The sequence below is a fragment of the Agelaius phoeniceus genome, chromosome 3 (genome assembly GCF_051311805.1).
Source record: "Agelaius phoeniceus isolate bAgePho1 chromosome 3, bAgePho1.hap1, whole genome shotgun sequence".
Classification (NCBI taxonomy): domain Eukaryota; kingdom Metazoa; phylum Chordata; class Aves; order Passeriformes; family Icteridae; genus Agelaius; species Agelaius phoeniceus.
Window position 1 is genome coordinate 37,373,851 of NC_135267.1, and position 15,628 is coordinate 37,389,478.

The following is a 15,628-nucleotide window of genomic DNA, read 5'->3' on the forward strand; positions in this document are numbered from 1 at the left end:
CTGATCAGAATTGACTTTTTATTAGTTTTTTTTTAAAAAGAAACCCTTTCCAGTTTCTGCCATTTTCTCTGTACACAGACTAGTAAGACAGTGTGATATTACCCCTGAATGTGATAGCAGAATTTATTTAATTCTTTTATTCTCATTCTCTTTTCTCATAAATTTATATTAGCATGTTCTAGCTGAACTGAAGTGTTCTCTGTAATCTGAAAGAAGCTACAGTATTTGCAGAGCAATGCATAAATTTTTTTTCTTGGACCACGCTCTCCTCAAAGTTTCATTACCAACACTGTGGAAGGACATGCAGATGATGGCCTGCATTCAGAAAAAGTAGGCTGCATCAATAAACACACCATTCACTTGGAACCCACCCCTTTGGAGAAAGGAGATAGGCTGTGGATTTTTTAATTTGCTTTGGAGAGGTTCAGGATTGTGGGTTGTTTGGTTTTTTGTTATTGTGATAGTTCACAGACTCATAGAATATGCTGAATTGTAAGAGACCCACAAGGATCATTGAGTCCAACTTCAGGCCCTGAACAGGACACCCCAAGAAACCCACCATGTGCCTGAGAGGATTGTTCAAATGCTTCTTGAGCTCTGTCAGGCCAGTGCTGTAACCACTTCCCTGGGGAGCCTGTTCCAGTGCCCAGCCACCATCTGGATGAAAAACTTCTTCCTGATATCCAACCTAAACTTCCCCTGACTCAGCTTCATGCTGTTTCCTCAAGTCCTTTCACATGCCTTGAGAGTGAAAAGATCAGTGTCTGCCCTTCTCCCTCTCCCAAGGAAGCTGTAACTGCAGTGAGCTCTGCCCTCAGCCTCCTCCAGGCTGGACAGACCAAGTGACCTCAGTCACTCCTCACACGGTTTCCCCTCAGGGCCCTTCACCATCTTTGTTCCCTCCTTTGGACACTCTGCAGTAGTTTCATGCCCTTCTTACATTGTGGCACCCAGAGCTGCCCCCAGCACTGGAGGTGAGGCTGCCCCAGTGCAGAGCAGAGCAGGACAATCCCCTCCCTTGCCCAGCTGGCCATGCTGTCCCTGATGCCCCAGGACAGGGATGGCCCTCCTGGCTGCCAGGGCACTGCTGGCTCATGTTTCAACTTTCTGCTGACCAGGACCCCAAATCCCTTTCCATGGCACTGCTCTCCAGCATCTCATTCCCCAGTCTGTGCACACAACTGGGGCTGCCCCAACCCAGATACAGAATCCAGCACTTGTCCTTGGTAAACTTAATATGGTTGGTGATCATTCTACAAATCTGCCAGGATTAGCTGAGAAAGTGATTCAGGCTAGTTTTAATCTAGGTTAGGTACTCAAAGCAATTCACAACACACCAGCACAAATATTGTGTCACCACCGAGGTGGTGCCTCAGGGAAGCAGGTGGAGCTACTGCTTTAACTGATAGGGAAACGATTTGTGTTAGCCATTTGTTTTTAAATAGATTCATATAACTAGTAAAGGAGAAAGACAGGGGTTAAAAAGTTTCTGAGATCACTGAGGCTTAGTTTCTCATACTGAAAAACTTCCCTATTCTTCAGATTTCTGAACACTTCTTGTTCTTATTTTAAAAGCTGCTTGGTATCTTCATGTAACACTGTACAATTTTATTGGTTCATTTACAAATTCTTCCAAAACAGATGTATTCTTGTTAAATACATCAAAATTTGATTGGTACTACCCTTAATGACAGAAGCACTTAAATACAAAAATATACATTTTTAAAAATCAAAATCTAGACTATTAAAGAATAACCCAGAAAACCTTATTCCAGTTATAAAGACCACCAGTAGACCATGTCTGTTCCTCTTCTAAATGTGCTAGTCCTAAGGCAAAAAAGTTAGCTTGCTGCCGTTAATAATAATTATGGCACAAGTATCTGAGAACACATCTGTCCTCTGCTGTGCCCACCTTTTCCCAAATTTTTATTTACAACATCCCCACTGTTTTATCTTCCTTCAGAGCACTGCAGACTACCTGAGAATATTTAAGCTTGTCTTAATTACTGCTGCATTTACATCCACATTACAGACCACAGTTATCTGACCCAAGCACGGTACTTGCCTATTTACCAAGTTCATGTCTGCAAAATCTCATCTCTTTCTGCTTCTAGAAGTAATTCAGAAACAGAGACAGCATCCTACAGCATTTTTAGGCTTCCCTCATCCTCCATGGACATTCTAACATCTTTGTCTATGGCTGATAGAGATCTTCACAAAGGAACCCACATCCTCAGGAAGTTCGGTCTTAATCTGACAATCAAGTACCTTGTATCTTCAGAACGCCAGGACAATTTCACAGCCTTTTCAAGGTAAAGCAAAGGCTCCTGGGCACTGTCAAACTTGAATCAGACATAAAATATTCTTTCCAATTAATAACAGCTCTGCAAGGTATTATCTTCATATATGCAGGCAATGAAATCCTGCCTTTTTACTTTGTCAGAAGATATACAGGACTGCTTTCATTGAGACAGTTAAATTAAAACTCTATCAGAATTTGTCTACAAACTGATATTAAAAATATCAGCTGAGATTATGGTAGCAAAAAAGAAATTTTTAAATAGAATAATATTTTTCAGTTTATTTAGTTTGTGCTTATTCCACCATAATCACTTTCCTTTTTAAAGCGAATATATATTTGGAATATAAAGAATTAAGAAAGCCCACAACTGTTAAATAAAAATATGGCAAGAAATTCAGGGCTAAGTGAATAGCCTAAATTACTTGGGAAAGCAAAGCAAAATAGAAAGTAGATTTCAAATTCCTCACGGTTTTATAAGTGGAAAAGTTTTCCCACAGACAATAACTCGATGTTTCCTAAATTTTCCTTCAGCTTTGGCAACAAGTGATTCTTATATGGAAAGTCAAGAAAATATTTGCCTAAGACCTGAGCAGATTAATCCCCACAAGAGCCATTCCTCAAGGAATCACAATTTTTGCATTTGAAGAAAAAACTCATCCATAAAGACCATTAAAGTCAGAAGAAGTGTATGCACTTGGCTAAAGATTATGAGGAAGAAAAAAAGTTTACATAGTTCTCTTGTAAGAGTATTTCTGCACACATCCTATATGAATATACACAGGTGGAGAGCACGCAACCTTGACCTAACCAGAAACAGGACAGCCACCACAGCATGGCACCACCCAACAGCAAGCAGAGATCAATACTCTCTACTAAAGCAGAATTTAAATTTGGGGATACAAAGTCCTTGTATCATCAAAAAACAGTTTAACAGCTCCACTGCACATTGAGTAGGTAAGAGCATAACCCTGGTGTTTCAGGCTGTTCTAGACATAATTGGGTCCCTAAATGATTTGAGTTTCTTGTCATTTCTTATTACCCTACATGGAAAATGTGCATATGACTAGCTAGATATACCTCACCATCAAAGGGAGTTCAGACATACAAAAAAATTGATTATTGAATATGCTCACTTACTCAAAAATCTATATTTTCAGAAATAACTCAGGAATAACATGAGATAATTGGTGCTGCTCTTGTTTCACTTGCTGCTACAGATGTGGCCTTGGAAACCATCATTCACTCTGAGCACTGGCAAGGTTCATTTTAAGCCTAAATTGCTGATCATTCTGCTGGTTTTGACTTAAATCACAGATTCACAGAAGGATATACAGAATACTCTGAGTTGAAAGGGTATTCTGGTGAATCCTTTTGTGAAACAAGAGCAGCACCTGAACCTCTGTGTGAGGCCTCCAGTCCCCTCACTGTAACCACAGCGATGTTTCTGGACAATCTTGGGTCAGGAACTTCCCACCAGGGATTGGGCAACACCACACCAGGTACAGGGGAGAACCCTGACACAGTCTGAGTTACTGCTATTAGATATAAACTTACAGAAGACAGTGACATTTTACCACAATAACGACTTTTTCATTAATTTTTTACATGCAAACACAAAGAAGATAAAAAAACGTTATGCTTCTCTCACAATCCATATGTGCTTTCAGCATCAGTGACCCTATGATATTACAGCTTCAAGCACATTTGTTTGTCCCCCACTTCCATTTTAGAGGAAAACTGACCCAATAGTGCTAAGAGTTCACACATGAGAAAAAAAATCAAGGCATGATGGCAGTAAAACCAAAACAAATTCCACAATTCAGAAATTTAGTCTGTGTATAAACCCAAGAACAATTAACATGTGCCAAGAAAGGAGTCCAATTACATGGCAGTCTCCTTCTGATAAACTCTAGAAAGTAAGCTTGAAATCAAAATAGAGCTAAAAAGTTCCACCTTGGAATAAAATGTGTCTAAGAGTTTTCTTCAGTCCTGCTTCCTGCATACTCCAGAAAGGCAAAACAGCCATTCCTCTCCCCTGTGATATTCATCATCCATTTGATGTAAAACACTGACAAACAGAAATAACTTCAGTGTACATTCACTTGGTTTTGATTTAACAAAAAAGAATTTGTATTGCAAGTATACTGCAATTTTATTAATTCCCATCTGTCTGTAAGACATACTGCACATCTTCCCTCATAAATTTAGACAGTGTGATTTCAAAACACGAATACCACATAACCATATGTACTTTTACCCAACCTATAGCAAACATTCTTTCAGCAATATGGCAGAATAAGCAGAACAGTCTATTCTAGGTAGAAAATGTAAAATAAGCTCTGCAGTTGGGCTCAGTGCTATCTCTGATTTTCTGATTCGGTGCAGTTCAGTCCTGCAGTAGAGTCATATAAAATAAAGCCATGAGCTTTTAAAATAATGAACAACCTCATACCTTACAAAATTTTTAGTTAGATTTTCCACTTTATATATGTCAAAATTTGCCAAAGATGTTTTCAGAGGTAAAGAGGGGACATTTGGGACTTCTGCCACTTGAGAAACACTGCAAGGCACATGTGGGAACAAATACTGGTATTTCTTCTAAAAAATGAGAGCACTGAAATAGTTTATTTTGACACCTAAATTGCCTTTCTTCAGAGGCAGCCAACCATTAAAATAGATGAAATGATTCACACCTCATGGTGCTACTGTTCCAGGCTTCTACGCACATAAACTATTCCTCATCACAGTGTCCACATTTAGTGGTTTTCTTCATAATCTGAGCAGAAATCATTTCTAAACCAGAGATCTAGCTAGATGTCTATAATTAAAAGGAATTGCCAACATAATATTTTATTTCAGAAGATGTAGCTTATATTAGTGTATTTATTATTATCTTTTAATACAAGCTTAAAATATTTCTGACACAGAACACTACGTGCATACGAAACAATGTTCAGGCTGCCTCATTTGCTGTTACATTCAGGTTTTACCAGCAGAACTCTGACAACAGAGTTCTGCTGCTTCCCACCCTCACTGTCAATAGCATCACATTTGCAGTCAAGACAAATCCTTCAGTTCTGGGAAGATGACAAGTGGGGAATAAGGTAAATAACTTAAAAATGCAATAAAAAATAAGCATATTCCATATAATTAAACTGATACTGAAAAATGAATTTGAAAGCAATTTAGAAAACAGCTTTATAAAATTTAACAATTTAGTAAGAGGATTTTTTTTTGCAAGTGCAGCTATTTTCAGCTTTCCCTATCAGATATATAGTACAGGTGCTTGTAATACCAGCATGGATGCAAGTCTTAAGTTTAACAGAATTATTATTTTGTACTCACAGAGAAAAAAAATTAACATAGAATAATGTTTAAATTAATAGCAGCAGCTGCGATACAATCATAAACTGCCAGTACCTCCTTGCCAGATGAGTAATTCAAGCAGTTGTTCTCAGTCATTTTTCATATAAAAGAACATAAAATAAAAGGGGGGGGGTATTTTATAATCTAGGTTTATACATCCTAAAAAGGTCATTCAATTGAACAGGCCAAGAAATAAAAGCTATGGCTTAGTGCCTAAGTGGCCTAACTTTTACTGTTGGAGGAGGAGGTCCCGAGATGTTCCCCAAAGGAAACAGATCATGCATGCATACCCCTGGCATTGGAAAGGTTTTCATTTCTCACTCACTAAACCACCAGCTTCTAACATGCTATTATTTCTTGCTCTTCTCCATTCTCCTAAACTATTAGAAGGAATAATTCTATTCCTAAATTGAGAGACTTCATGGTTATTTTATCACAAAAGTTTAAAATTCCATAAAAACCCCCATAATTCAGAAGTCAAGCATAGTTATAAAACTGTGCAAGAAGGGGTGCAACCAATATTAAGTAAGCTCAGAAGATCTTTTATCTATTTACTGCAGCTTGTTTCCAATGACTCTAGCTGCATATTGTAGAAGCCTATCATAATATAGCCTTCCCTATATAGCAGATGGTGCTAAAAGTCATTTACAAATAAAAATCTGTGTCCTAAACATGCAACAAATGAAAAGGCTTGTCTCCCTAATCTTGTACTTAAAATGATCAGCACTAAACTGAAAACTGAGACTAGAACAAACTAGTTTCAGTAACCATAAGGAAAACCAGTTTAAACTATTTTCTGTACGAAATAGAACATTTTTATAGCATAGGCATGCCAAACGTTTGTATATCCCTCAACCAAAACCTCTGCTATTACTGTTTCTAGAGCATAATCTCTTTGAAAGTATGCAGATACACAGTACTGTGAATTTATCAATGCAGCACTCCTAATTTCAAACAAAAGAAAAATAAAGAGGGTCAATCAAGTTGTACAGTAGCAACAAACAAAACCAGATTTCCAAGTTCAGAGTTCATTCAGTAAAAAGGAATTCCCAAAGAACCTGAAGATCCTTCTCTCTGTTCCATACTAGGGTAAATCTATGCTGTTGACAGAGCTATGTTTGATATTTAATCAACAATGAAGCTATAGACTTTGGACGGCTACCTGTAACAGCAGTGACATGGACAAAGAACAATGATGCGTTACAGCCTTTAAATAGTAATCAAATTTTAGTTAAACTTTAAATAGCATTTGAAAGAAAGTGTGGAACTCAGGCATTTTTCTTCTAGTTATTTATTTATTTAGTGACAGTAACAGTCAACATTATGTGTTTTGAGATTAACAAAAAAAAGGAGTATTTGCTAAAGCTTAACTTTTCTTCTTTCATAGCTGTTTAAGCCTACTTTCAAGCCTGTATGTGACCTCCTCTTCATTTCCTCCTGAAGAAAAGTAAAAGAAAATTCTTGTGTTTGGATGAGTCACCCAAACTTTATCTAGCTTTATGTAGGATCTTGTAATTCTGTACTTTAAATATGGACTAATAAAATCGGTACCCATAATTTAGAACAGTCAAAAGGCAATAAAGCAATTACTGATTACCTGAATCCTCAAGGTTCAGAATTAAACACTTGGGCATTGCTTACTTGTGATCAACTTTTTAAATCACCTAAGTCTATTCTAAATATTAAATTATTTTCCAGTACATCTTAAAAATAAAGCTTCATCATCTCCATTTCATATAGCTGGAAATGAAGAAAGATTTGTCTGAAACCATGAAGTGATAGCAGTAGATTAGGATTCAGACTCTCCTGCACACCGTTTTTTTTTTTTATTCTCTCTACCATCTGAACAACACTATCCTAAAAAAATGAATGATGAAATGACTGTGGAATTAAAGTATCAATGCTGAACACTAGCAGAACTCATTAGTCTCCATCTGGGCACACAAAACACAAAGCATGTGATGGGTTATTTTTTGCAAAAGATTTGACTTAGGTAAGTCATTCTGCATGAAATAAAATTAAAGGAAGACAAGCATAATCAAAACCCCTCTGTATGTCACACCCAGATTGTTTTTCTTCTCGTGTCTATCACCTTCCACACCCTACAACAAATGAAGCAGAGACTGAACAGAAGGCACATTTCACATGACAATGAAGAAATCTGCGTCCATCCAACAACAAAACTCCATGATACTTCACAGACAAAAAAGGGCCCCTCTTTCAATAGCTGTAACAGTAGCAGACAAACACAGAGTAAAAGCTAAGTCCACACCACATAAAGCACCTGTTACAGACTGAGACTATCCACCATAGTGAAATCTTGACAAAATTCACAAAATCACCACATTCCAAATATTGCAAGCTGTCCGCATGTTAGGGGCCCAATCACTGATTGTAGCATACAGTCTTAATACTCTGTTAGCAGGTAATGAATACAATGCTGCCAATGAAGGATGCAGGTGATGCCTCACCTGTGCTCGGGCAGCCAACACTGCACTGCTGCAGCAGCTTCACACACGGCAGCTATGGCTGGGCAACCGAGCACTACATTCAGCCTTGTGTTTACATTGCCAACAGCTCATTAAAATAAGTTTATTACTAGCCAAGTCTGCCAACATAAACACTGTATTCTTATTCTTAACCAATGGGATGTACCAAGAAAAAAGTATTTAAAATAAATTTGTTACCAGAATCATTTGCTGCTTTACAGTGTAACAGTTTAGAAGAAACCTTGGACACAATATAGCATTCTTCCCCCCAAAACCCCCCATGCTTATGAGTTATAAAAATACACATATTTAATTTCTTTATATCTTTCATTATGTAAAATTCTACTACCCAATTTTAATCACTTTCATCTTTAAAATCCAAAGCCAGCTCCTCTGTGACACTGATACAATTCCAGTCATATTTTGTAGATCAAACACTGGCAAGAAATCATCAACTGATTGCTGTGGAGATTGGCTACTGAGGTAGCACTTTCCTTTCTTTTGAAATTAGGCAGCTTTTGTTATGGATTGCATTACTAGACAAAGAGCCAAATGCTTTGGCACTGCTCTGCGTTAGTTAGAAATGAAAATGTACTTTAAAAAACAGGTTCTAATAAGCATTTGCACACATTTCAACTGAAACTGAGACTACTAATACTTGGAAAAGTGAAGAGTTCCTGAACTTTTATTCCTGCACACATAAAACAGAAGAAAACTCTGCTAATTTGCTAGTGTAGGTGTATTTATGTTTCTCTTAAGTTGTTACAAAGATTGAACAATTAAAGGATCCTAATGACACACTCTGCAATCTGATCAACAGAGATGAAATACTGGGAGTGAACATGCCTATTGTGAATACACACACAAAATCTGCATGCATCTCGTGTGGCAGTAAAAAGACCTGAAGCTGAGCAAAATGTTCTTTCTGTTTTCTCAAACCAGAAGTGAAACACTTTAATCCTAGTGTAGAATAAGTCAGAATATAAAAACACATAAAGCTGTCAGAAAAGTAGAACTATCTTTTTCCAGCTAACTATACTGCTATATATAAATCCATCAGAGGGGAACAATGAACAAAAGACAATTCAGTTTCCTTAAGGATCATAATTTTTAACTCTGCAGTAGATGCTCTAAAATTACAGATCAAAAATAGAACATTTATAGAAAGAGTCAGAAACTAAGAGAGAAATAACAGCACAGGAAATATAACCAACAAGAAAAGGTTATTTCTTCAAGAACAGAGAATCATCTGGCCTTCAAATTACTTAGTGGGCAATGAATTTTAGATCAGATCCTGCTAACTGCTACATATGCATCTCTTCCCTGTACTCTCTGGCTCAAATTAACACAACAGATTGTTCTTGCTGATTCAAAATTATGTGTGGCAATAAATTCAGGGAAGTGAAACAACTTTCATATTAATTATGAAATACTTAGAAAGTTCCTAAGGCTAAAATCCTGCAAAGGAATACCTTGTATCAGCCATGATGACCTGGAGATCCTGAATTAACAGAGCTCAGCCTAGTGATCTGCTCAATTAACACTCTTGGAACAAGGCTGGCATCTACTCAATTGATGAGATCTTTATGGACAGATGCACCTACTGAAAGAATGAGAGTCACAGCTGTATCTCCACTTCACTTTTCATTATGAATAAAATTCCAGGGTCTTGATGTCAATGATCCATGTAGATGAACATCTATTCATGTTCAAACTAGTGTAAATACACAGTTTACCTGTCAGCTTTATTTAAAAAAGAAATAAATGGCTAATTAGTTCAGTTTTGGTTTGTGGGTTTGGGTTCTAAGGCATGTGTATTCTGAGACACTTGAGCACTCTGCTGCTAATCATCTCTCCATTTCTCAGTCCATCATGCTTGCATGCCAGCATAGCCCAGCACTGTGCTCACAATTTCACTGATGCACTGCCTAATTAACAGTTTTAAGAGCTCCTTCTTTCAAAAGCTGACACAACCATAGCAGAGCAGCCAGAATATACTCAACATTTTACACCTCCAGTGTAATGCCAAACTTCAAGCTTAAGACTAAAATCCTGAGGCTTGCACTGAACCAGTGAGTCCAAGGGCAAACACCACCACCTTGCTCTGGACAACTGCACTGGAGCAGCACCAGCCCAGGCAAAGCACTGCAGAAAGAGCATGGTAAGATTTACCAGAGTGTTCATCACCACCACACCACTCAAAAGTTGAGTTCAGCATGTGCTGAAGTGATACAATTACACATGGCAAGGAAGCGGAGGCCTGGATTAGTTTTACACAGCCTACAGTGACCTCTCTGCTCTTCTTTTAGAGAAGGTAACACTTGCCAACGCACCCCTACTAGATAATGTGTACAAAATACTATCAAAAATAACTCAGTTCATACCGTAGATAGAGCTTATGTGCAAAATCATAAATGCCCAAATGTATTTGAGCACTGTTAAGCTTGCCTTAAATGTAGCTGTCAACTCAGAACTATTCGGTAGGAATGTATTTATAGAAGGGTTTCTTATGGATCAGCCAAGGTCAAATGCCATTAAGTGCTATCATCCATGTCTACATGCACTACACATAAAAATGTCACTTCATTAAATTAGTGGGTGACACAACTGGCAGAAAAGCAAATAATAAAAATATGGTAGCTTTATAAAGTAATCTGCATGATCTAAATGTAATAGAGAAAACAGGTTTTCATAACCACTAATGCACTGTTCCATGCCCAAAAAGAGTAAGACTGTACCATAGAAAGCTGTGACAATATCAAAATTATTTATCTTAGCATAGGCAACCTAACAACAAGCTTTCAACAAGACACAATGAGAGAACGAGCACTCAGCCAACGCCTCAATGAGGTTGCAATAACCACTTCCCTTTGTGGATGTCTTTGCTGACACCTATCACAGCACTGAGCACACGGTTCTAGCATTCCTCTTTCCATCTCTTTATCAGAACAAAACCAGAAGAACCCCACCAAGTGCTGGCTGTGCATCTCATCTATGCTAATGAGTAGAAAGTCCTCCATGATTTTTCTTTATTTAGCAGAAGAAGGGTGGTAATAACACGCCACACATTTTGGTTGATTGGTTGTTTCCTGTGATGTTTTATTTTGCCTTCATAACTGCCTGTGAGAACAAACTAAATGCAGAGTTCTCCATCTCATAATGCCTCTGAACTGAGATTGCATAGGTCTTTTTTGAAGATATGCTTTAATCAAACACAAATAATTATGCTCAACACAGGCATTAATAACTGTTAAGGCACACAAGATAGCAAAAATCCCATTAGAACATCTAACAGTCTCTCTTGAGCCCCAAAGGGGAATGGGAGGAACATAATCAATCAATGTATTTGGCTTCATAGATTCTCCTGCTGAAGAAACAGATGGATGTGGTCAGCCATCCTGTGGTCAGAAAGGTACGCAAAGAGAGTCTCTTCATTTAGAGCCACTGAATAAAACATCCCTTGATGACAGTGGAATTGCTATCTAGAGAAAGACAGCTTATTACCTCAGCTTCTCACGTCTTTCAAATTTACACCATGTGTTATAGATCAACAGCTACTTTTTCGCTTTTTACGGCTTCCCAAAAATAAAGCATGCACACAAAATACAGAATAGCAGCTGTTTATGACTTTTTACACTGTAAGGAAATGAATTCCATTTTGAATTCCATTCCACATTTTTAGTTTTGGCTATGTTATTTTTGGAGGATGGAATAGTGGCATTCCAGCTAGTCTTTTTAAGATGCTTTCCCTGACTCTCAGTTCATGTTGCTGCATTTCTACTTTTAACTGAAAACACATTTCCACTTTTGATAATTTACACTGCAAGGCAGCTCGTTAGTAAACAAGTAAATTTTTCAATATTAATATGCTTTCATACTCAGACTATTCAGCAGCACACCAATGCAAAATTGATGTCAAATTTCATAAAGCAGCAATGCCAGAGAGCAAAAGAAAGCACTTTTACAGGAAATCTGTTGCAAATTTCCTAAATAAGAATAATAAATAGTTCATTATTTCATACACAGATATGTAGACTGCACAAGCTAGGAAATTTGATTGATTAGCATAATATTTCACTTGCTGCTAGTTTTTTAAACAATACTTATAGACAGAGTGTAGAGAACAGTGATGACCTTTACTGTAAAAAAATGCATTTACAATCCAGCTAACACTCTCCCATAGCTTGCTTTCTCAATGTATTACATGAAGCAGTCTACATTGCTAGCATATAGAACAAACAAAAAAATCAAGTTCTAAGCAGCCCAGTCTCAATTTTGCAGCTAGGATTTATCTTTAGAAACACAAACATATTTTAGTGTATTCAATCTACATCCAAGGCATGGGAGGTGAGAGAATAAAAGAATCATGCATATAAAAGTATAAAAGCAGAGTGTGAAAAAGTCTACTGGGGTTAAGTATTAACCTGATGCATTTTTCAGAACGACTGTACTATTTTTAACTGCTCTTTTTTGGCCACAGGTCAAAGTTTTCCAAGCAAAATACCAAAGTGAAAATGCTGGGAGCGAAGCCCAGAGGCAGCTCTCTCTGCTTTGACCTAGGCAAAAACTTATCTGAATCCAGTCAGATATGTAGCACTGTTTCCCACCCCCCTCCATTGACTATGGCTGTCATTATGCCTCTGAACATGTATGAGAGGAGTAACAGCACCACAGCCTCGGGAAGAACATTTTTCAGATGTTATAGGAAATTCCTATATTCTCCACACAGCACAGGCATACATTCTGTTCAGTCAGTTCCTGTATTTTTGGCCAAACAGAACTGAGTCATTTGAAAGCACAAAAAAAAACCACAGTGTATGTGCCTTGAGCAACTGCTGGAAGGACTGGGATTTATTCTCCCTTTTTCTGTTCCTCATAACTGGGACATATTGGAAATCTTGGGGCAGACTGGAAATATAAGATTTTAAGACCCTAAAGTATCTATCAATTAAAATACTAATAATTATAGTACTAATAATGAAAATAATGATAACAACAGTGATAATAATAATGATAATCATCTGTCTCTTGGCTGCCTTTCTAGAGTTCAGATGGTTAAATGAGAAAATCTAACCCCTTTTACAGTTCTTCACAAGGGCATAGATTTCTCACTAAAGTGAATTGTATTTCATACACTCACACGGAAAAATGCTATTTGAAACAGGACACAGACGAATCAATTTGCCCCAATGAAAAATAAACGTGAAGGGTCACTGGACCCCCCAGTTACATTTCTCCCTTAGGCGTGTCCCCTTTTCCTGAAATATTTCCACATCTCACAGCAACCTCAGCTTCACCAGGGGACGTTTCACAGGGGGTGAGCGATGGGTGCCCGGCAGCGCACACAAAGGCAGGTACTTTGGGGACGGACACGCTGGGATTCCCAGGCGCGAAAGCGAACGGTGTGAACGAACGATGCTGGGAGGGAAAACAAGGCGCTTTCCTCTCCCTGCATCAGACCTCGTCAGGGACGTTTCTCGCTTTCCCCCAAATAAGATGTTGCTAATCGGGGAGCGCTCGCTTTCCTCTCACGGTGCCGTGCCCGTGCCCTCGCCCAACACCGTCCTGGGGGCGAGGGCCGCTCCCGCCACCTCCCCGCTGCCCGTGGCCCGGCGGGGGCGTGGAGACGATCCTTCGTCCTCCCCCAGGAAAGCACTTTCAGGACGCGGGAGCCCTTTCCTTCCTTCCCGTTCCCTCCCGCCCGCCTGAGGCGAGGGCAGCGCTCCCTTTGTTCCCCCGCCGAGCGCTCCCCCCAGGCGCGGCCGCCCCTCACCAGCAGGCTCTCCACGTTGACCGGGGAGCGCGGGTCGCGGATCATGGACTCCAGCTTCCTCTGGCGGCCCTCGAGCATCCCCGCCGTTGGCTCCAGCGCCTCGGCCGCCAGGGGAGCCGCCGACATCTTCCCCGCCGGCTGCTGGCTCATCCTCCGGCCCGCCTGGTGCCGGGCCCGCGGAGGGCACTGCGCGGGGCCGCCCGGCGGGCCTAGCGCGGCGGCGAGCCCGGGAAGGGCGGGGGCGGTGAGGCGGGAGCGGAGGGCAGCGCCGCCGGTGGCCGCCGCCCGGGCATGAAGGGCGAGGGAAAACGGCCGCTGCTCCGCCCGGGCGCGGGGAGAGGGAGGGGAGAGAGCTGGAAGGGAGGGACGGAGCGCTTCCCGCCGTGCCTCCGCCTCTCGCCGCTCAGGGCGTCCCTTGGCGGCGGCCGCCGCCTCACTGCCCGCTCCGCCGGGACATCGCTCCGAGGGCGGGGGGAGGCGGGGAGCGAAAGGGGAGCGGCTGCCGTGGGGTCGGGCTCAGAGTGCGGCTCTCTCTGCAGCGCTCGCCGGCTGTTGGGGCGGGAGCCGCGATCCCCGCCAGCCTCGCTTTCCCTTTCCGCGTTCCGCCCACCCCCGGCCCGGCGCGGCCTCCCGCTCCCGGCCGCGCGCAGGCCGCCTCCTCTACCCACAAGGCCCCGCTGCGAGCGGCGCATTGTTCGGCGCTCGCTCGGCGGCCGGCTGCAGCCCTGAGCTCGGCGGGGCCGTGCCCGGCCTGGGCAAGGCAGCCGCTCGGAGACAGGGCTGTGTGCGTTTTGGCACATGAGACCTCACCCTGCCCGCATGGCGTCAAGCACACAGGAAAAAAGCCAGAAATATTTGAGAAGGTGGGAGAGCAGTGTTTCCGATAGAGCAGCAGTGCTCACGGCATGAATCAGAGATTCGTAGAACGGTTTCGGTTGGAAGGGACCTTAAATATTTTCTAATTCCAAGCCCCCTGCCATGGGCAGTGGCACCTTTCACTCGGACACATTGCTCAGGTCTCCATCCAGCCTGGCCTTACCACGTCAGGAGTCGTGCATCCACAATTTCCCTGGGAAATTCCAGTGCCTCACTGCCCTCATGGAAAAGATTTCTTTCCCCCATATCTAATCTAAGCCTACACTCCTTGAATTTGAAACCATTCCTCCTTGTTTTGTTGCTACATGGTCTTGTCAGTAGTCTTGCCCTATCTTTTCTATAAACTCCCTTCAGGTATTGAAAGGCCACAATAAGGTCACCCCAAAGCCTTCTCTTTTCCAGGCTGAACAGTCCAAATTCTCTCATAGGAGAGGTAATCCATCCCTCTCCTGTGTGTATATCCTACATGTATGAGAGGGACAATGAAGAACTAGGCAGAGGGGAGCTGTGCTGGGGAAGGTGCAGGCCATCCTCATGCCCCCCGAGGAAGATGAACCTGCACACTGTGCTGGAGATGGGTACAGCCACCTTGCTGCGCTCAGTGGGCACTTTGAGGGGACAGGATGCTGTTTATCAGACCAGGCAAGAGTGGCTACAGCAGGGAGACTTAGGCTACTGATGCCTGAGCTGTGGCTGCAGGGATAGAGGTGGGGAATTGGATGGTAGGGGTGCTCCATGGAATGGCTTGTGAGGTTGTGGCCAAACCATGGTTCCAGCAGCCCTGAGATGTGTCTGCTGGGCAGATGTTCTAGGGCAGAACAG

The 15,628-nt window shown here is 41.3% G+C and overlaps 1 protein-coding gene across 2 annotated transcripts in view; it reads right to left on the minus strand.

Annotated features, from left to right (window-relative positions):
• Positions 1 to 14,227, minus strand: part of ROCK2 (Rho associated coiled-coil containing protein kinase 2) — a 104,442-nt gene extending 90,215 nt beyond the window's left edge. For both annotated transcript variants that reach the window (XM_077175075.1, XM_077175076.1), the window contains exon 1: positions 13,931 to 14,227. In XM_077175075.1, the coding sequence (XP_077031190.1) occupies positions 13,931 to 14,080 (150 nt within the window). In that variant the 5' untranslated portion in view covers positions 14,081 to 14,227. The remainder of the gene's footprint in view (positions 1 to 13,930) is intronic.
• Between the last annotated feature and the right edge of the window lie 1,401 nt (positions 14,228 to 15,628).